We start from the raw sequence: 22,991 nt of genomic DNA, 5'->3' as shown, positions 1-22,991 counted from the left end.
CAGCATTGAACATCACAAGTTTTTCGGCACTCACATTGCTGCTTCGACGGTGTGGTAAAACGCCATACTAGTTTAGTTGCACATCGCCTTGGACGGCACGTGGCTGTCGGTGCCGAGGTAACATGTCGGACGGCCGTTTAAAAAATTATCCAATGCACAATCAGCCTGGTGAGTCCGGTCAGTCAAGAGTCAGCCAGTCGCTCCTGAACAGTCCAAGGCGACGGCGCGTTGTGTCGGGATCAGTCGGAGCTGCCATTGTGCAATTCCGAGCCACTCAACCACGTATGTCCAACATTTGCCTTTGGTCAGAGCGGGTCCAAGTCCTCCCTTGAGCCTGGAATCGCCTACATTACGTCGGTGTCCGTCTTGACCGAGTCAGGGCTCTTCCCCCACCCCACCAGACGGGAGGGGAGGGGCTGATGGGCGCGCGAAGTCGGCGGTCGGTGGCGGCGGCACGCGCCTGTACCAGCCCCGGATCTCCCCGGGGCCAGAGCCACGCGACGCCCGGTAATTCGCAGCTAGCAGCCGCCGGCGCTGCTAGGTCGCGGTCGTCCTCAACGGCTCAGCACCGCTGCTGTCCGTCCTCAGCCGCACAGCGCCGCTGCTTAGCGTCACGGCTCGGCATGTCTCACGTGACCATGGTGTGATGGTGTCCTCTGTCCCACGTAACCAGTACTGACTTCCCCTCCTTCACCACATGGGTGTTGAGCACACTCGCGGCGCCTACCGGTCGTTCAGCCGTTCAGCCGTACCCGGTCTTCTCCCCACTGTCCTGTGACCGGCCACTGACCGCCGCGTGACCGCGCTTCGATTCCTCGCTCGGCCGGCGTGCGCCCTGACCTCGCCTCTCCCCCTTACTCTGCGGCACCATGGGTAACACCGACAGCGCGGTGGCCAGTGGCGTCAAGAAGCAAGCTGGACCAACCACACAGGATGTCTACAAATTCGTCGACATCAAAGGTTAGCAAATTCATCGGTATGAAAGGTATCGTACTGATGCGTGCGAACATTTTTCTTACATGATAGTGTTTGAAACTGAATTTTCATGCATGTATTGACGTTTTGTCTGCATTCATTTGGGATGTCAACACATCCCCGCTCAATGATGACTGTAACGCGTCCATCGTCGTCACCGTCAAAAGAAGCAGCAACGAACATGAAAAACATCGGCATTACAAAGTCACGTGGGTGATAAGATAAAAACGTCTAGGTGAGCGTATGGGACATGGTGCGTGAAGAAATTGTGCACTCTGTTTTCGTGCAAGACGATATGAAGGCTGCGAGCTCAGCGAAACAATGTGCAGTGGTAGACGGCTGTTCTCACTTTCCGTGGAGTCTAAAGTAATGATATTGTTTTATCCCAGCAAAACTTAGCCCTGTTCACGCTAGCGTTTTTCGACTGGTATCTAATTTGATGTCGCCGCATTTCGCCCCGCCGCATTTTTAATATTTGGTGTGTATTCTTAGTGATAACGTAAGTTGTTAAGCGCAGTTGCGAGGAACATTGTTCACGTAGATAAGACAATAGTGATAACCTTATTCATCGGAGGAAAAACAGGAGAATGGAGATATAGATGTGTTGACATTTCGGCAAGATGTCTTTATCGACATAATAGCAGAAGTGAACTTAAAATTACCTACCGATGATCCTACTAGATTTTTCAGGTTAGTTCTTTTGAAACAGCGAGCCGCGGTTTTCTAAGGACATCAATATTCAGGGGATTAAACAAGGAGCAATTGACAGCCATTACCACTACACAGTGCGTATCTAACTAAGAATTAGAATAGGCAAAAATATGTGCACATGCAAACCATTCATCTTATTATTTATTAGCATTCCAATTCTTAGATATGCACTGCATCGTAGAAATGGCTGGCAATTGTTCCCTGCTTAATCCCCCGAATGTTGGTGTCCTGTAGAAACTGTGGCTCGCTGTTTAAAAAAAGAAGAAAAATCGAGCAGAATCATCGGCAAGCAATTCTGAATTTACTTATGCTTTGTTTCAATAAAGGCATGTTGCCGAAGTACCAACGCGTCTTCATTTACATTTCCCTGATTTTCTCCGATGAATACGGCTCTTAATACTGTGTTATCTATATCTTCTTCATGATTTGACAGACTTTCACAACGGTATCTTCGTTTTTCTCGTACGACATCTTAAAGTGGAGATCCCTGGGTGAGAAGTCAATTTCCCGCGGCTGGGCACGGTTGTCCCAGACGCCTCAGTCGGGCGCTGGCTAACTGTGCATGAGTTATTCAAAGACGCTTCATGCACCGTTCTTTCCCTTTTCCATCCGAAGATACCATGGGTCAGTACCCACCCCGCCCAGTCAGGGCAAAGTTGGTGCGGTCCACTGTTACGACGTGAATTCCAATTATACGTTATCTAACACAACCCAGGCGAGATTTTCGGATCCACCCTTTGTACTCTTGGTTGAGTCTGATGCGTGGAGTCAACTGCTTTTTTGTCGGTAGCGTTATTCACACAATTAACATTTGTTGCCTTGTTGCAAACCACGCCTATGTATGAGAGCGGTGGCTCGCCACGACTGACTCGTAAATTCAGATCGTGCCAAGCATAAGCATACAGTTTCTCGGTTTTGCTGGACGACCCCTGGCCCGGGTATTCGTCGTGTCGACGCCCAGAATAACGGCTCCCTGTTCAGGTGGCGAGGTCGGGGCGGTTTGGTCAATACCCGGCACCCTCCCCTCGTGTCGCTCCATCTGGCACCGACCGGCACAGCGGCCGGCCCACCCGCCACTGGTTGCCAGGGTTTGAAATTGTGAGAATGCGGCAGGAGGGGCCGTTGTCAGCATTCAGTCCCGTGTCGGCCTGGGCACCACCTCGGGCCATGGGTTGTACGGTTTGCAGTATTTGTGAGCTGTCTTTACTCTGAGCTATAAGGCATATTTTGTTGTGATCATATAAGTGACTTACTGAGCTTGACCATTGGTTGTGACTTTTGTCGATGCTCTCCACATGCTTTATCTGAAACTCTCACTCCATCACGCGAATCAGAAGCTCCCTCCTGATGTCACCAGCATTCACTGACCTACGCAGACCTTCGTTCATAATTGCTTGCAATGACATCAGAAAATATCAATGATATCAACGAATGGCTGCCAGCCAGAGACATGACGCGTGACGTGGTGCACTGAAGTCGACCAACACAGTAAACAGTGACCCTGGCTAATCTTGTCCGCATTTTCTTGACCATTTGATGGCTTCACGTCGTCTTTTTAATTCTGTTTAGTCGAGAAATATCCAGTGGGTAAGAGGAGCGTTCGTTATATGCGTATCCCGTCTAGACTACCATACTTCGTCTAGGTACCTCCCCTGCCATAGGTAGGGGACTTCGTCTGTCCGAATATTAATAAGGGATTTCGTGATCTTTCCGGATTTGTGAAATGACCTACACAAACACCTCAGGTGGCGGAGAACTGGTGGAAATGATGAAGGTGGCGTCCAAGACGAAGAACTACACGGAGGTTGACGACTTTATTCAGAATCGCGTGGTCAATTACCTCTACAACGGCGGACAGGGTCGACTCATTCCGACTGACCATCTGGTCTTGTTGCGAAATCGCGACAGGCCCAAGCAGAAACTGGTGAGTGACGACCAGCCATATGACGTCACTTGATGTCGATGTTGCAATATTTCCTGTGTAAAGATGACAATGGGCAAAGCTGCACGAGTTCGTATATGGTTCATGTCATCCATTGTGCTGACGTTTCGGATGTCCAGATAACAGAAAAAATGCAAGAGTTGGATGAAAGGTGTCAAACAAAACTAGTCGGTCCAAAAGCACGCAAAGCTGTCAGTCAAAATGGAAACATAGACAAAACACGGAAGCAGGATACCAAGCAACACGCATGACAGCCCGACGCACAAGGCGTCGGCAACCATATTTTAGTCACTCTTAAGTTCTATCACCCCATTTTGACATTTAATCTTTTCTGGATCATTACCTTCTTTGCCTTCATCGCTTTTCATCTTTGCCCGAGAACTTTTCCATTTTGATTTTCACCATTACGTTTAAACTCCCAGCTACACGTGTCTCCAATGTCTCGATGTACCTTGCTACAATGTGTCATGCAATAGGCGGGGTTTGGCTGTCGAGCCATACCATCTGAAATTTACGATCACCTACAGGAACGATGCAGGCCTAGCTTGGTGAATAGCTGCCGTTATTACCAGGACAGCGACGTCTATGGTTCGTGACGCGGCTCAATCGAATCGACCTGTACATTCTGGCACACCCCTTCGTTTCAGCTGGAAGCCAATCGCCGTGTGATGGACGAAAATGGCGAGTTTCCGCCGCTGGAGCTGGAGGACGAGGACCCCACTCTAGATTGGCAAAACTACGGTAACAGCCTCAGAAGCGGCAGTCCTCACAGGCGCTCTACCTCGATGTTCATCACGATCTCATGCGTTCTAAAAAGTCATTGGTTTTATTGGCATCCAAGTTATCACGGAGTTTTGGAAATGTTTTGTACAACTGCATCATGATACGGAAGATGGAAGCCGAAAGGTCTCTTCAGTAGTTATCCTATTTGCTGTTACGTTTTGTTACATCACGTTTAGTTCATTTTAATTCCATCGAGTAATTACATCACTGCTACTTCATCACTTATAGGACAACTATGTCTGATAAACAACATTTTATTCATTGCAACTGCAACTCTTATTTACGCTTTCCACACCTAATATGAGGTCGATGAAACCTTATTGGTGGAACGCTAAGCCAATCACATGTGACAGTCGGTAGCCCGTTGATTGCGGGTGGCATATTTCGTTGAACTAGGGGTTGTGTTACCAGTCAAGCATGGTAAAACCATTTCACTGGTTCCGATGACAAATTATGGCCGCAAGTCAGATAACCAGATAGTTTGTGGATGTGGAGCATGAAAGCACATGTAGCGAACGTGGTGTTGTATTTTTTCTCCTAACTTAAAGCCAAGCAAATTCATGTCAGGTCGCAATTTGCAGTTGTCTGAGTCGGGACACCTCTTTACAGTTCACATTCTTATAAATGTTTAAAAAGGGAACCTGACTTTGGCAACTATAAATGCAGTGTCATTGAATGACCACTGTATTTTGACTCAACTGTTGATAACCGCTTAACAAGCTCTCCTGTCCGTTTAACAGGGTATTATGAAGGCCGATGAAAAGAAAACATGCAATCAAATAGATGACATCACCATGGCATGACTTAGAATAACTGCAAACCTTGTTCTTCGACGCAAATTATCCAATGCACTCGTAAGGGAATGCTAATGGTTTAAAGGTGGCTCCCTTGGTGGGTTGGACTGTTGAGGGCAAATAGAAGTAGCGACGATCATCTAACGACGTGCAAGCTAACAGATGAGAGAAACCAGAATGTCCCCAATAATTCGATTGAAATGCCGTGAATGTGTTGGAAAACATGCTAAGTCCGCGTGCATGTCAAAATGTCCTGTCGAGAGGGGGCACGTGCCGTTGCGGTAGCTGCACATGCGCCCCTGACAAAGTGTCCTATCGAGAGGAGGCACGTGCCGTTGCTGTAGCTGCACATGCGCCCCTGACAAAGTGTCCTGTCGAGAGGAGGCACGTGCCGTTGCTGTAGCTGCACATGCGCCCCTGACAAAGTGTCACGGCGAGAGGAGGCACGTGCCGTTGCTGCAGCTGCACATGCGCCCCTGACAAAGTGTCACGGCGAGAGGAAGCACGTGCCGTTGCGGTAGCTGCACATGCGCCCCTGACAAAATGTCACGGCGAGAGGAGGCACGTGCCGTTGCTGCAGCTGCACATGCGCCCCTGACAAAGTGTCACGGCGAGAGGAAGCACGTGCCGTTGCGGTAGCTGCACATGCGCCCCTGACAGTGTCACGGCGAGCAGCCACTGCTGGCCACTTATTACTCCAAGCTGTTAAGTTGTTTGCTTTTCGCCTGTGAAGTTACTACTCCGCTCCTCTATGTGACTCGCCTGCAGACAAGCAAAAGTATCGTTTTTGCTGCTTCAAGCTAGAGGAGACGGGCGCAGTCAACGAGGGCATCCTGCTACTATGTATGCTGAACGCCACCTCCATCCACAACGAGCTGGCTAAGCGGCTGCTGCACTTCTTTCCGCGCCTCATCAATGACATCTACATGGCGGACGAGTACTACGGCGAAAACGTCCTACACATTGCCATTGTCAACGAGGATCCGGCTATGGTGAAGTACATGCTGAATTACGGCGTGGACGTGCATGAGCGCTGCTTCGGTAACTTCATGTGCCCTGAGGACCAGAAGAGCTCGCGTACGGACGTGCTGGGCACCGAGATCGTGCAAGTCGCCGCCAACACGAATTACAAGGGGTCAGTGAGGCAATCTTTCTTTGACTCTCGTCAAATTTGGTGGAAGGCGTATACAACGAATGGGGTAAAGAAAAGTGTAGAATATAGGTGCCTGCAGAAAGCCCGAATGTTGCTGTTGGCCGAGTGGGCTATCTGTTACACTGATGTTGTTGCCCTCTAATTCCTGGGCGGTAAACGTGACTAAAAGAACTGGCAATTGGAAGATGTAATGAAGTTGACCCCATGCATCTGCAGGCAGTTTCTCCTATGTTTTGCCGTTCTTGTCATATGTGTGCTTTGCTTGTATTGATTTGGCGTGGATATGCATTCTGGTAGGTAATAGGGCTCTGAAAGTATGGTGATAAATGCCGAGACACGCAAAGCGAGCTGCAACCGACAATGCCCTAACTCACTGGTGGCTGCCCGCCTACAGGTACGTCTACTGGGGGGAGTATCCCCTATCCTTCGCGGCCTGTCTGGGTCAAGAGGAGTGCTACAGGCTTATTCTGGCTAGAGTAAGTCACTTGTGCCATACAACAAATCATGACTTGATTTGTCACTCAGTTATAGCCACAATTGTGTGATTTTTGACGCGAGCAGGTTGCTGAGTTTAGTGGCTGACAGTCTTCGCACGATGGAGCTTCCCTGTATAGCGCACAATGTAGATAATGTTTCAAATTGTCCTCACAATAAAGTTTAAAAATGACGTGGTGGATCTCAAAACCAATTTATATGTTAGCTGTCTAAATACTTTCAGTCCTTATAGTGACAAGCCGTCCAATAAACCAAACTATAGATTTGCCGTTTGTGTCGCTGAAGTGTACAACAGTCTGCAATGGATTTACAATTTTCAACAAAACGATTACGCTAATGAGCAGAACGTGTGAAAGCGAGCAGCCAACCTGCAACTGACCACCGCCAGGGGGCGGACCCAGACACCCAGGACACCAACGGTAACACCACGGCGCATATGCTGGTCATTTACGACAAAATGGTGAGTCGCAGACCTGACCGGAGTCGTTGCAGTGCAGAGACAGCGCGGGCGCATAAGAACATACGGCCTCAAGGGGTGTGAACACATTGTCTGTGCAGGGATGTGAACACTTACTGCTTGAGTTACACTAAACGATGTGTGAGGAATTTGACATGAAGATGATATGCGGCAATTCTTACCGAAATCCCCCTTATTTTGGATTCTTGCTGATTTTTTTAACGTTTAACATGGTGATGACTGTTAGTTGCATGCATCGCAGATGTCTTCTCTCACCGAGATCAGTTTGCAGAACCAGGGATACAGTTCACAAGCGTATTGGTATTCATGCAAGCGATCCGCGACATCCACATGCGTGTGTGTTGCACATCGCCTCTCCATGGATGACCACTTGGAAGCCTGACTGGCAGCCGGGTGGTTTTCTTCCGTTTGTGTGTGTGTGTGTGTGTGTGTGTGTGTGTGTGTGTGTGTGTGTGTATGTGTGTGTGTGTGTGTGTGTGTGTGTGTGTGTGTGTGTGTGTGTGTGTGTGTGTGTGTGTGTGTGTGTGTGTGTGTGTGTGTGTGTGTGTGCGTGTTCCCTATCGCAAAATGCGAATGTTCTGCATTTAGCACTTCTGCTCGTTCAAGGCACTCGCTAACGTACTGATAGTAGACCCATAAGAACTGGGGACATTTTCCCGGTTGCCGCCTAATATGCTTTTAGCAGACGAGTGATGGAAGCCGCTACACAAACAGTGTCCGTGTGCCGCACTGTCATCGCAACAGTGCGATCTCACTGACCAAAATTTTTTAGCTGTGATCAGCTGGAGGTGAATGCTTCTTGGTTTCGTTGGCAGTCATTCCTTGTAGCTAACAGTCCCAGCCCCTTTTGATGTCATCTAGCGTACACACACACGCACGCACACACACACACACGTGTCACGTGTCTTTCAGGTCAGCCAAGCTACTGGAGGGGTGAGAGAGGCTGCAGAGGCGCGATCGACGCCAGCTAACCCAGTGGCGCCGTGGCAATGCATGTCTTTCCAGACCAACGCAACGGACGCAAAATTGAGTGATATTGTTTTGGTGCCCCCCCCCCCCCCCCTGTTCCCGCTGCCTCAAGAAGCGTCCTTGCCATGTGCAGGCTAAGCACCGCGTTTTCTCCCAGACCAACGGAGCTTTCTCACGTAGAACTAGTGGGGCGTGGCGCATCCGTCAAAATCTGTGGCTTCGTTGGATTTTGTCCGTGTTGCTGCGCTGGCTTCGCAGACCGCATTGTCCGTTGCTTGATATCCACAGCAGAGCTCGCTGGACGCGCTGGCCGGCTGCCGTGTGCCTCGTGGCGTGCCAAACAGACCGTGCCTGTTCGCGTGCCACCGGCTGGATCAGAGGCTATGATGGCTTTAGAGAAGGCGACGCTACGGCTGTATATATGTGTTTGGGAACAGTCTAAAAAGAAGCCCTGCTTTGTCCTAACGATCTCAACCAGCAGCCAGGGGTGAGAAAAGCGTCCGATTTACCGCACATGATTGGCGAAAAATGGAATTTTTGCAAAAAATTTTGATGAAGACATTGCGGGAATGAAAACATATTACGATGGGCCATCCCAGTTAGACCAAACTCAAAGTTAATGATTGGTCTCTACTCGCTAACGCTTACAGTGTGAGCTTAAGTAGAGCATGTGTCGAAACATTGACGTTTTGCTCTGTCAGCAAGTTGAGCCACTAAATGCTTCCAAGTATGGTGGTTTTAATCAGGATAGTTTTTAGTAGGTGATAGAAATATACTCTAAGCTTTACTATGTAAGTGCTGACTACCTTAATCAGGGTAGTTTTAGCAGGTGACGGAACTATACTACAAACTATACTATATCAGTGTTGACACCACATATTAATGGCAACACAGCGCTTTTACAATGCCTCTCAGATCCGGTTTTTTCAGCCAGGATTCACTTCACATATTAAACAGTGTAAAATATCAGTACCTTACGGCGAACGTGATAAGTCTGCTACGCAGCGTTTTAAGGAGTCGTGTCATTTGCGACAGATGGTTTTGAATGCTCGCCACGCGGTTGTGGATCGGGTCCAATGAGGGCTGTGCGTTGGTTGTGTTCGTGTCGTGAGAAGCACACTGCTTGAAAGACGTAGCTAATCATCAGGTTCTTTACAGGGAATGCTCCACATTTGAATAGATTGAAGCACATATGAGACATGGTGAAATAAGTTCACTTATGGCTTAGCATGCTTTTAAGTAGAAAAACTACTCAGCACACACACACACACACACACACACACACACACACACACACACACACACACACACACACACACACACACACACACACACACCACACACACACACACACACACACACACACACACACACACACACACACAATAAGCATTCATGAAGACCATTGGTTACCAGACAGTTGCATTTCAGTGCGGAACTGATAATTACCCTGCTGCATGTCATATAATTTTCAATATCGATCTGCCAAGGATTTAATCAGGAATCACTCAAGGAACCTAATTTTGATCTAGGGTCAAAACAATTGCGGAAGGTGGTCATTGTTCATGTGAAGCTGGCGCCATCTGTGATCATTGCAAAGCCTATCATATTGTACTACTTATCGCATGCAAGTAAACCCCTAGCTAATGGTGACGTATGTCTTGATAACTTTGAGGCAGACAATGTTAAAGCTATGATTCCCAAGAGGACTTTTAAGAGGGGGATCCATTCTGGCTTTATGTACGTGCATGCGATATCTGCCTTATGTCATCAAATGATGTCTGCTAACTCTATTTTAGACATCTTCTTTCATTTCGCTATCAGGGTCACGTCATTAAATCTGCACAAGTAAAAAGATAAACTGCATAGTGAGCATGACCAATGTGATGTTTAGTCATGACTTATTCATTAGCTCTCGGCTTGATTCGTCGTTTTTCACAACACAGACTGATAGCGGGAGGTCGAAGTCGAGGTCGAGGATAGCGAGGTCAGGTCGGACACCTCCCTACAACGTTTCAGAACTAAGGTAGATGAACTGCACGGATAAAAACAGCGGATTGTCTCAACTAGATTTTGCGACTGGTAAGAAGTTTTGGGTTCCAGCATAACAAATATCAATGGTCAGATTTTCCTGAAAGTTGAGCATTTTCAGTTTTCCACGTCCCATGCCAGTTTTCCATGTACCAGACCATGTATTCCGAAGCGGCACGAAATCTAAGGAGGTGCATTCCCTTTTGTTCTGAGTACAACAGTGCGAAGTTTTATGTGTTCGGAGCAAATGTGTATCATGCAGTGCTCTGTTAACGTAACAGTGTCACACCGCCGCCTGTGCGTCCGTTGATCGGTGCGCAATGCTCCTGAAAACTTAGTTCGAGGCTAGCGACTCGTCGAAACACCCGCAATAAGCGTCTCAGAATGTACCGAAAAATTTGGGCGCGACTGCACGACATACTGGAGAGGTATCCTCAGAAACCCTTAGGGGGGGGGGGGGGGGCGCGTTTCCCCCATTTTATAGGGCGATTTCCACTCCCCAAAGTGTTATGCTACATTAAAGATTAATAAAGCATCAGTAAGATTCATGGACGTCATCCTCCGCTAAATTGATGCCAGGATAACATTGTTGGGAAGTGACACATTTATCAAGTTTTGGGAACATCTGTCGTAAAGAGGTTTCGTTTGGTGCGAGGGCGTTGCTCACCCGTAGTTGGTACAAGTGGTTGCAACTCCAATTGTAAGTTTTGGGGGTTATCGATGAGTCTGTGTCATAGGGTAATTTAGCCTTACGTTCGGACGAAAGATTGAATTTCATATGTTCACAAATTCAAATTCCATCCATCCACTGCACAGACACAAGGATGAGCCCAAGTAGTCGTCAGTAGTCGTAAGGTCAAGCTTTCATCGGGTGTTGTATTTGGTGGTGGGTTACCGTGACTCTGACATGGGCCGGATCAATAGTGTTTTATCCTTGCTGCCTCTGTTCACGACGGCTGCTCCCGTGCCGGACATGTTACCTCTCCAACGCCAGACACGCGGCCTTGTCTGTGCCGACACGTTCCTGTCAGACACGCGGCCAATCCTGTGCCGGACCCGTGTTCGAAATAGCAACGCCCCAGTGAGTGGTTCGCCGCCGCTGCAATGACGGACAAGCTCGTTACGTGGTCATCGATCAGCCATCGATGTAACCAAGGCTTTGCAATAGGCTATCCAGTGCTAGATTTATGGTTGACGATTCCGGATTGGGGAGTAAATATTTTGAAAGCGCAGGTAGTAGAGGCTTAGAACTATGAAGAAACTATGGAGATCCATTTCAGACACTGTAGTGATAGGCACATGTCATAGCTGCGTGCCTATAGCAGCACAGTAATTTTCAAGTTTAGATGACGTTTAACATAACAAATAATAAACAATCTGACAGTAAAGCGATGGAGAGGATTTTTCGGATGCATTAAACCCTGAAAACCGGCTTACTCATTGGTTTTAAGCCCACCTCTCCGGCCACTTGCGCACTTAGACCTGTTTCCTAAACTCTGGGAGTTAAAAAATTGGAGCCGATAAGTTCCAATTTTTTAGAACTTATAAGTTCAAAAGAATTGGAACTTATGCTGTTTCAAATGATGTTCGTGACTCAAAGGACGCTTTTCACCCCTGCCAGTAGGTTTCTTTAACACGAGCTCGTATGGGGTCAATTTTACCTCAAAGGTTTTTTCCAGGATGGTGTCCAAGCGTCGCTGCGTAGCAGCGCCAAACTTTGCTTAGATGTATACAATTGAACGGCAGATCTTTTAGTACAAAAATTCAGATGCAGCTTGTAAGGCCGCTGACCTACGGCAGGTCAGTCTCGCTCTTAGGCAACACAACAATTGAATGAACAAATTTCATTGATCTAGTGTTGGGTGCAAAGGTTAGATACGGTCAACATCAATCCATTTTATTACTCTAGGGCTTGTTGCAGGCGGTAGTTTCTGGTGCTCATTCCGAATGCATTGAGAACAGAAGCCGCATTGTACATCTTTCATGAACTTTTTAAAGATCGGAATAGTTCACTGTCCAGGCCAACATTTGGCTTTTAAGAAAATACTGCCTAGTTTCTTCATACCTTTGTCATACCTTTATCGCTTATTCAAATGCTAAACTCAAAGCAGTATTACATGATTTTGGTCACCACGATCTTAGAAAGGTCAGACAGGGTCACTGATCTTGAATGAGCAGATGACCTTCTGCTAACAACAGGTATTTAGGTTCTAGAGGCCCTTTGGAGACCATCCTGGAGTTTGATCTTGTTTGACTGTTTTTGACCCGAAGGTCATGTTCTAGGAAGCTCAAACCTTAGCCTAAATGAGTTCACCTACATACCAACACACCCTGTAAATTTGATGTCCATAACTCTGATGTTTTTTTTATAACTTTTTGATGTTTATTAAATTTGATGCCTTAACTCTTTATTTTACTCCCCCCTTGAGATCTCAAGGGGGAGTAAAATGAGCCCCATCCAAGCGAAGAGTATCCAGCCGGCCATCCGGGCACATGTTAGTGCAGGGAAGAGCACTGTGGTTGATAAGTGAAACGTAGGGATATAATGTCTAATAGTGATGTCAGCTGACCAAGTGTTGAAAAATATCTGAACTTTATCTGTTTCGTGCTTAGGGTTTGTATGTTATACGTACCAGTGACAAGTTGGGCATTGTTGTCTGGAAACGGAACCGGAGAAACCGCTCCTGAATGATGCTGTTTAGCAATGTTTTACGTCTTTGATCCGATCTGAAAAGCTTATGACCTTTAACGTTCAGGGTGATGAAATGGTATACGTTGTGAGCTGGTGCGGCCGTCAATATTTTCTGCCTGGCCATCAAGTTATGAGGCAGGATTCTAAAAACCGATCTGCCCTTAGTCCATGTTCGACTTGGTGTACGAGTGCGGAGCCAGGATCGACATGGTCAACCGTCTGGGCATGACGCCGCTGACGCTGGCGGCGAAGCTGGCCAAGAAGGACATCTTTTTCCACATCCTGAAGGTGCAGCGTGAGATCTACTGGCAGATTGGTAAGCAGACGAGTCGCGATGTTTTGCGCTGGGGCGCGGCGGCGTTGCTGCGTAATGGGTTGACAGCAGGTTTGGTCATCAACCTGAGCTTCAATGTTCAGTTTCAGCTATTTTATTATTTCTTATTTAGCTGCATCGGTTTTGGCGGTGATGATGGGCAACAGCAATGGCAGCATATCTTTGCCTGGCGCAGAATATCTTCTGGGCACAGTTCACGGGGTCCACGTGGGCTGTCAAGGGCAGTCTGTACAACACCGGTGAGCAGTCACCGCGCTAGGCTGAGGCAGACTGGCGGCGATCATGGACTAAGCAAACTGGGTGCTGGCGCGCTTTCTGTTCCAGGCCACATTACCTGTGCCGCCCATCCGCTGCCTGGCCTCGACTCCATCGACATGGAGACGGGGAAGATTGACCGGAACTCGGCGCTGAATCTCATCGCATTCGGGGTACGTGGCTGGCAGGCCACCTACCAAACTTACACAAGTATTGGTTGGAAATATAATGCATATTTCAGATGTATGTCCTTTCCTAAGGCACCAGCAGCAATGGATGTATATGAGCAAAACAACCGGCAACAAACGCAGTTTAGAGCCACATAAATTTCCTACGCCTACGCGAGAGCAAGCCCATGCAGACACACCGCAATATTACTACGCAGTAGTCTATCGGCCGAGTGTTTACCTCCGAAATATATTTGTTAATCACGCGCGTGCTGTACCATTAGGCACATGCTGTCGGACTCTTGCTCCACAGGAGAACCTTGATCACCTGGATATGCTGGACGGTGTGATCGTCGACCTGCTCGTGGCCAAGTGGAACGCATTCGTTAAGACAAAGTAAGTGTCGTCTTCACATAGACTGATGCAACCGGATACTTTGGGAGAGAAACAAACCATTAAAATGGTTCAGGCAACGTTAACACAAAAGTAGCCAGTGTGTTATAAAATGATAATTTGCAAGTACAAACTTTCCAACGTGAACTTCCAGTGTAACTGTTATAAAACTCTATAATTCTGTGTAGGAGATTTCAATGCTCACTTAATCCTGCCGATTTGTTTTCAGGTTCAAGCGCATGATGATCCTATTCGGCGTCTACTTCCTGCTGAACCTAGCCTGCTTCACGCTGCGGCCCGGGCCGTGCATGACAGGCGTCCACAAAGTAAAGAAACCCAGCCGCCTCTCGCCCGGTCTGGCCCAAACCGAGCCTCCCGGGACACCACCGCCTGCCCTCACCAACACCTCTGATCACGACCTGGCGTTGCCCGACCATCTGCTGCGTGTGAGACGTCAGGCGCCCGAGCTAGCTTCCAATGCGGCCTCCTCTCGAGAACCCCGGGACGTCTCGAGCGCACCAGACTCCTCCAGCCCCTCTCTGAGCCCTCGTGGAGCGGACCCAGTTTTCTCCAGCCCAGCCCCTGGCTCGGAGTTTCAGCAGACAGGCTTGGCTGCCTCACCAACCGCGCCTGCAGCCCTCTCGAAAGCGACAGAAACGACGCACGCGACACCAGGATCGAGCGCCGCGGCTGCCACTTCGCAGACGACCAGGCCGCCTGTAGATGGTGCGTCCGGAAAGCGCGAGGAAACGGCGGCGACACAGCCGTCGATCCCGGGCGGTTCTCCAACCACCGCGATGATGCGACAGGGCACCGCGACTACCGACCTCAGCACGCCAGCCCAGAGCGCGACTCCGACACTCCGAAACGAGACGAACGCCACCGACTGTGGCTGTACGCTCTGGATGTACAGCGGACCCTGGGACGCCGTGCGCTGGACGCTCGAGGCGCTGGTTCTCGTCGGTACCATTGCCTACGTCCTTAACGCCCTCAACGAGGCCCGCTTCCTCGGCCTCAGCATGTTTATCGAGAACCTGGTACGTGCGAGGTGGACTAAAAGCACAAATAGTTGTCTAGTCTCAAGCGGTATGAATTTGGTCAGCATCGCGTTGGTGGGCCTCGCGTACATCGCGGCCTTGAAGGGGATCGAGAACTTTGGTGGTGAGTGCGGTTAATAGTGTCCATTGAAGCAGCACGGTACGAATGCGGCCCGGATTCAAAAGTAAGGTATGGATTACATTCACCAGCCGCCAACGATGTCAGGGATTTCTCAACCTCTGACCAAACTGAAAGCTGTTTCTCGATATCCAGCGATTGATTACCCGGGTCCCGAAATAGTCCCGACGTCCGCCGCCCCCACCACCCGGCTGCTGACGAACGCACGCCGTCCGGCAGACGACGGTGCCATCGCGCGTCATCTTCCTGCTGTCGTGCCTGCTGAAGCTGGCGATGGTCGTGTTGCGGCTGGCCTGTCTGCAGGCGGCCGAAGACGTGCTGGCTGTGCTCGTCATGCTCGGCACGGCGCCCTACTTCCTTTTCTTCTGTCGTGGCTACAAGTCAGTTGGCCCGTTCGTCACCATGATTTACAAGATGATCGTCGGCGACCTGCTCCGCTTCGTCACCATCTACACCGTGTTCGTCATGGGCTTCTCGCAGGGTCAGTGGGGCAATACAGGGGGAAGTTGGGCGTTCGTGAATGCTCATTTGGGTGGAGAAGGGCTTTTATGCATGGTGGCTTTTTGTGGAGGTGCGTGTATGTTGATGCCATGCTTCTTGTAGCTAAGTTCACTCTTTGGGGGTAAAAAGTATCGTAAACCATGAAGCTGTACGTCCGATTCAAATTCCATTCACTGTTGAACAGCTTACATGACCCTTGTGGCGAATGAGCATTACCTTTGCCTCAGGAACCATGTCATTTGTTTCCCCACGAATATTCACCCGATCTTTTTAAACCGGCGCCACATATTTCGGAGCGTTCAAAGCTCTTCCATATTTCTGAATAGCACCGCCGATAGCCCTGAAGTCCGCGTAAAAACTGACAGGGCATACCCTTTTCAGCATACTTTATCATTTACCGATCTTACAAGCATCCTGATGGCGCTCCAAACCCGATGGCGACTCCCATACAAAGCATCATGCTCATGTTCCTTGCGTCCATGAACAGCTTTGGCGACTTGTATAATAATCTGAAGTATACCCGACAGAGGCTGGTTGGCCAGGTAAGTCCTGAGTTGGATGATCATGATGATTTGGGGGTTTAGGGCGCATCGACTGCCATAGGAAGTCCTGAGTTGGACACGCATTATCGTTGTTACTCAACAGCTGTCCTCACAACCATTTTTAAACGCGGCGGAAATTGCCGCTTAGAGCTGTCAAGCCACGTGTTCATTTCTGACACCACTATGCAGTTAACTGCTTTATCACGCAAGACGGTTTGCTTGAACACATAGCGCTCTTGCCTGGGGTAAGGACAAAAAAAAACAGAGATACAGTGTCCCAAGGCCCTCGATAAATTAAAGTCGAACGGGAGAAATTTCGGCGCGCGTCATCTGTGTTCAGCCGTGGCGTTCGGCGCTGCTTGTTTTGCGCCGCTGAAGGCAACCATCGCCAGGCTATATTGGTGCTCACTGCGCTCTCCGTGGAAATATTTTGGCGCCTCGGTTCTAATGGCGATTTTTTCCAGTGCCTTCGTTCTTGCATAACAATGTCTTATTTCCCCAGATCCTGTTTATCCTGTACATGGTGAGCGTTGCTATTCTTCTCATCAACATGTTGATTGCCATGATGGGCAACACATACCAAAAGATAGCCGAAATGAAGAACGAGTGGATGCGCCAGGTGAGAGACAACTACCAGCGTCTGCTTGCGACGGCACTTGTGCATGATTTGGTGGTCTAGCCCGCCAACTCCGGCATCGGGTGCGACATAGGTGTAATTTGCCTTTGAGTTCCAGTTACGCGACAATGGCTCAAGAGCCCGAGAGAAATAGCCTCATATCACAAACAGTGAGCAATCCCGCCGCCGCTAACGCCACCTCAGCTCGCCTGCGCTGCGTTCACCGGAGCTGCGTGTCCTCAGTGGGCGCGTATCGTGCTGGTGGTGGAGAGGGGCGTGAGCCCAACCTACCGGCTGGAGCACCTCAAACTCTATTCGAAGCCGATGGCGGACGGCACTCCGGCGCTCATACTGCGCATTCAGCAGTCGGTGAGTGTCGTGGCTACTGCCGGGGACGTTTCAGCGCGCACACGTGCCGTGCCAGGTAGGAGGAACGATGATCTTGTGCGGTGCACGGCGATTTACCTGACTTTGTCGCATACGTGTACACACACACACACACACATACACACACACACACACACACACACACACACACACACACACACACACACACACACACACACACACACACACACACACACACACACACACACACACACACACACACACACACACACACACACACACACACACACACACACACACACACACACACACACACACACACACAAATATATATATATATATATATATATATATATATATATATGTATATATATATATATATATCAACGGTCATCCATAAATTACGTTAGTTGGCGTAGGAGGACAGGGCAAAGTGTTCGATCGAGCGTAAAGAAAGCGCAACAGGGGAGAGAGAGAGAGAGAGGAGAGAGAGAGAGAGAGAGAGAGAGAGAGAGAGAGAGAGAGAGAGAGAGAGAGAGAGGGAGAGAGAGAGAGAGAGAGAGAGAGAGAGAGAGAGAGAGAGAGAGAGAGAGAGAGAGAGAGAGAGAGAGAGAGAAGAGAGAGAGAGAGGCCTTGACAGCGTAAAGTCACTCTCGTGTGGTGTTGCAATTAATGTTATTTTTACCAAATAAACTGCAGTCTGAAAGCTAGCCACCCCTGGTTTCCTACCAGGGCAATGGACGATTTTTTTTCTCTGGTGCAGAAGGGACTAGAAGGGCATTGCTTCTTTAGGATGTTACGCTAACAAAGCGTTAGCAGCGGAGCGCGGAGAAGGGAAAGAGGAAGCCAGCCGTAGCCAATGCGTAAACGAGGAAAGGTTGAATAATGGCAAAACTGCGTAACCTAATTTGTAGACGATTGCTTTGTGTTCATAGCTGTGCAGATTTACAATTCTGAAGATATGTAGCAAATATGCAGGTAAAGCAGTTTTCTTATCACAGTTGCATACGATCGATAGCATCAGGCGGGTCTCCCTACGAATAAATCCCCGACTCTGATATGTTGTCGTTTTTCTCTGATTATTTGGCTGTGACTCTGCGCATTGTAACGCAATCATGATGAAAGGATCCAGGTGTGGTGCTTGCCCCCCCCCCCCCCCCCCATTGGGATGCCAAACTGGCGTCACATCGGCAGGCTCAGGCGCAACGTCAGCAGACTAACTACATTGTACAGGGAACACTTGAGGCTCACTGAAAGATAACACGCAATTCGTTTAAGTATGCAGGTATGTTCCTTACTTCAGGCCCAGCACCCTGAAAGGATCGAAGAGGATTAAAAGGGGATAAAGTTTTCGCATTGGCCCGTCAAATATGTCTTCCAATCTTACCCCCTCGAAAACGTGCAAACTGAATTGGACATCTGAGCCTTTTAACCCACATAAGTGCAGGGCAACGCACTTGGCTGTCTTGACAAGCTTTGGTCCGGCCCGCCTTGACATAACGCTGCAGCCTGCTCTAGCTCTACCATATTGCTGATTTCACTGAAACGTAGTGCACGGCATGGTTTCATTGTTTACGTCAAAACTTTGCTGAAATATCGTGCAGATAACAGCTAAGAAAGTTAGCAAAATAACAGGGCTGCATGAATAAGATACTGAATCTGTGGCCGCATGCCGCCACTAGTGTCCCTTTCGAAGAGCCCTCCACAAGAGTCAAGTAACTGATAAGGTTTTTTTGGTGGGGGGCGAGGCCATAGGTAGAGCGTCACGGCAAAAGATACTGATTCATGCTTTTTATTCATTGCCTATAGTCTTTTCTTACACCGTGACAATTCTAATTCCAGGCTTTGCTCTTGAAAATGAATTTGTATGTGAATGCGATAACAGTGCCTTCATGGTGGCGCCACTTTAGTCCATGACGATACGGAAGAAACAGAACGCAAAAGCGGGAATATTTCAGTTATCTGCTATTTGTTGGCGTTCTAGTGCTTCTCTTCCTGTGCGGCTCATCCCAGAAGGTCACTAGAAAACGTTTTTGATGCGCCAATATTTTTAAAGTTATGCATCGGCACATTTTCAGGAAAACGATTAAAAACAATATGCATAGAGCGTGCTTGCTGCAAGAAAGTGAAAGTTTTGTGAATATACGCGTGGATTGGAACTTAAGTTTTGTCAGTCAATACCTGGTGTATTTAAGTTGCCGAGATCGTTGAAACTAAAACGTGGAGCCCGGCAAACGGCTGTTAAAAGCAATCATGCATTTTGTAGGATGAAGAAATGGAAGAAATGAAGGACATCATGGAAATGAGGATTCGACACGACCGAAACGTGCGCCGAAGACAGCAGAAGCTCCTGGCGGAAGAGAACCCTGGAATGCCACTGCCGCAAGACTCTACCACAAGCGTCAGAAATTCCTGATGCGGTGTTGTTGATGGAATACAGCCGTCCCGCCATATGCTGCAATGTCTGGCTATACGCTTATTTCAGTTGGCATTCGTGGTCAGGTGCCGAACATAGTTTGTTTCTTCATGTTGTAAGCGCTCCTGTTAGATCTGCTTGGGACAGAGTTAGCCACTTGCTATCGCGTAACGGCACTGCTAGCCTCGATGCTCCAATAGTAAACATTTCCAGGGACATCTACGTACTTTGGCTCCGAAAATTCCAGTTCTAATAAGAATGTTGGCTTTTCTCCTGTTTTCTTCACATCAGCGTCAAGTTTGGTATATCCCGTCGAAAGGAAGCCCCAATTTTCCTTCCACATCCTTGCTCCGCGCCATTCCATCTTGATGCAGTCCACGTGGTTTCGGTCTTGACTTACGTAATCGACTTCCTTCTTTTCATCCATGTTGTCACTGTTGCATGTTCCGCCTACTATGTAATATCCTATGCTTTAAAGACGCAGATAAAATCAAAATGATAAGCGAACCGTTTTGTTGGTAGCTATTAAACCTTGTTGGTTTATGATTCACATCGGTTCAGTATTAATCGAAATGCAGGCAACTGAAAAGGTTGGTCTTGATCAAAGTAAGTGATACGGTATTATTTTGGCGGTGCATAGAGACCTGTAAAACAGAAAATGTTAGTTATATAAGCCGCAACAATTTGTAATAGTGAGAAATACGAAAAGTTTCGCAACATTTTGTAATGTGCTTTCTCTTAGTTTCACGCGCATATCAACAAAACATACCTCTGTTGTTCATAGCCCTATACTTGTACTCAAGGCCACCGAAATGATAAGTAGAGCGCTCAATCCTCCATAAATCTAGAGCCCATGACTTTGGGAGAAGCCATGAATTCAGACATCATACTCGTCCCTTAATTGGTCGGAGCAAGTCATGTTGCAGAATTAAACCCCATATGCCATGGCAATATACTCCGGACTCCACATTGTGGTAGTGTGTTCAAGGGCTGGCTCTGGTCTTTATTGCGCCATATTCTAGAATCCTGAGGTGGAAAAGAAACAACTGTGAGCGTGTATACACCTTACTTTAGAGGCTACGTTGGCAAGCACCAATTACGCGTAAATGTTGCTGTTCAGCGCGGAGGGTTTTCGTATAATGGGCTCGTCAGTTTGTGACGGCCAGTTCGACGTGGTAATGCAAATCATGGTCATGGCAACAGGAACTGCATATGATTTAAGGATCATGGTGCGAAGAGTGCTCAGGAAAAAAAGGAATGCAGGAATGAACACGAATTCGAGTCAAATGTATTCTACCAATATCTGTCAACCTGTGCTGATGCACGTTGTAGAGAACCGCTGAGACGAATAAAGATTATTTTGCGCAATATCGACGCCAAAAGCGTGTGCCCAGTACGGGAGCGTGGACGTGGAATTGTCTGGCATGCAGGCATGTCAATGGAAGTTAGGTTCATGCGCTTGTTCACAAAACTGCTGGTGCACGCGAAACGCAATAAATTGTCATTGCTGCATCTACCATACCGTGTTTTCTTGAAGTTTAACTCAGTTCAGAACATTCAGTACCTGAAAAAATCGCAACACATGTAGGTCAAATATAGTACCCTTTTCTTTCCCCTTACCTGGTATCCATACTTTGCGAGTGATGTGCCAATTTTGTGGCCCAAATTTAGAGAAATTCTGGTCCATGCCAGACAACAATGAGACCAAAATCACCAAATGCTGCACTATCATTACGATGTTTTCATGATAATACAGCACAATATGGTTGGCAAAAGTGGTGATATTTGGAAAAGCTACTAGTGATTTGTTGGGGCTGGGACGTTATTCTTCGGAATCGGCAACCACGAGCAAAAACTATTCCGTCTGAAGAAGATCGACAATAAACCTGCTTAACATTCTGATAAACAGAATGTTTGATGGATATGAAATGTCACGTGCGACATCGTCACTAAATTTGCAATCTGGTTTGTCCTCGTAGACCTGTCCACGTTCCCAGCAGACCTGCCTGGCTTTAAATGTTGGTTTCTGGTCTCCACTTCCACTTATCGAAACGACGCCCTGAACACCTGTTTTTTTTGCTGATTCTTTCATTATTACCAGTCCCTGGCTCCTGGATCACACGGGTTATTTTGCCAACACCAGGCTCTGGCTCTCGGTCCTCACCGATCTTTTCCAAGCTCAGCATGCGGTCATTGGTTCCAATTTGTTTGTCACAAACACCACACCTTCGTTTCTGGTTTCCATCCATTCACTCACAAACCGTTTGATCCCGAGTCCTGCTTGTCACTGACTCATTCGGCAACACCAGCTCAGCTTACCATTTGTTAACATTCTGTCATTGAAATGATGTCTGTGGTCAAATATATCTTACATATGTTCGTTATTATCTGCATGTGCGCAGTGCCCAAGGTAAGCTCATCAAGTGAGCGCATAATGGTTTCTAAGAATAGTTCCAGGTGAGATTCTGGTTGTTGCTGGTGCCTTGGACCTGATGCTGCACCTTGGTTGTCGCTGGATCTTTACTATATTTCCAGGCTGGCTCTGGATTCTTGCGGGATCTCTGTCCATATTATTGGCGAGACATTTGCTCTTGCTGGTCTGGCGGCACAATGTAAGCTGGCTCTTGTTTTTGCTGGACCCTTTCCATGCCTTAGGCCGTGTCCTGGATTGTTGGATCTGTTGGATCGCGCCAACAGCAGTGCGATCAGCGACTAGACAGCAACACGGTCAGAAGGTTGACGGGTAGAACGGCCGGCACCTCTGTCGACGTCGAACTCTTGCTGGCGCCGATATCAAGAGGATACCACTTCGGGATCGAAGGATTTTCTACGGGCCGTCGGCGGTGGGCAGCGGCAGGATCGGGGCCGTGTCTCAAGGCCAGGAGCTCTCCCGCGTGGGGTGAGCTGGACGGCCACGTCGTCCGGCGCCATGACCAGCGCCAGGAACATGAAGTCAAATGGGCGACCTTCTGTGACGCACTGACGCCCGTACCTCAGCCCGTGGCTGCTGACAGGCGAGTGGATCTGGCGGCTCTTGGATTGTGACGCCGTTGACAAGTGGAACGATGCCCACATGCGGTTACTATACCAGGCAGGTCTGTTTTTGATCCATGTTTTTTAATCGACTAGAGATCTTCTAAAACGCCGGTACTTCGCACACTACTAACCGAGGCAAAAGACAGCGTTAAACATGAACCTTTCCCCCCAATGACACGGGGTT

The 22,991-nt window shown here is 48.3% G+C and overlaps 1 protein-coding gene and 1 pseudogene across 1 annotated transcript; both read left to right on the top strand.

Annotated features, from left to right (window-relative positions):
• Window positions 1-609, top strand: part of LOC119097990 (transient receptor potential cation channel subfamily V member 5-like) — a 38,768-nt pseudogene extending 38,159 nt beyond the window's left edge.
• A 260-nt stretch (window positions 610-869) lies between these two features.
• Window positions 870-21,224, top strand: LOC119097989 (transient receptor potential cation channel subfamily V member nanchung). The gene is made up of 16 exons (XM_037220922.1): window positions 870-960; window positions 3,432-3,610; window positions 4,276-4,369; window positions 5,974-6,340; window positions 6,753-6,834; window positions 7,242-7,313; window positions 13,189-13,339; window positions 13,682-13,785; window positions 14,093-14,175; window positions 14,402-14,618; window positions 14,982-15,209; window positions 15,568-15,829; window positions 16,231-16,391; window positions 16,894-17,010; window positions 17,251-17,376; window positions 19,622-21,224. Exons 1-16 carry the CDS (start codon window positions 870-872, stop codon window positions 19,769-19,771), a joined length of 2,484 nt encoding a protein of 827 aa, XP_037076817.1. The 3' UTR covers window positions 19,772-21,224.
• Window positions 21,225-22,991: the final 1,767 nt, after the last annotated feature.

Source organism: Pollicipes pollicipes, unplaced genomic scaffold (assembly GCF_011947565.3).
Source record: "Pollicipes pollicipes isolate AB1234 unplaced genomic scaffold, Ppol_2.1 Scaffold_4740;HRSCAF=5597_pilon_pilon_pilon, whole genome shotgun sequence".
NCBI classification, from domain to species: Eukaryota; Metazoa; Arthropoda; class Thecostraca; order Pollicipedomorpha; family Pollicipedidae; genus Pollicipes; species Pollicipes pollicipes.
This window is presented reverse-complemented; position numbering and strand designations above follow the sequence as displayed.

Coding starts and splice junctions, on each gene's coding strand:
- LOC119097989 (XM_037220922.1), top strand. CDS start 870: ATGGGTAACACCGACAGCGCGGTGGCCAGTGGCGTCAAGAAGCAAGCT. Junction 14,619..14,981: donor TGCCCGACCATCTGCTGCGT/GTGAGACGTCAG, acceptor ATGATGCGACAG/GGCACCGCGACTACCGACCT. Junction 15,210..15,567: donor GCATGTTTATCGAGAACCTG/GTACGTGCGAGG, acceptor GCCGTCCGGCAG/ACGACGGTGCCATCGCGCGT.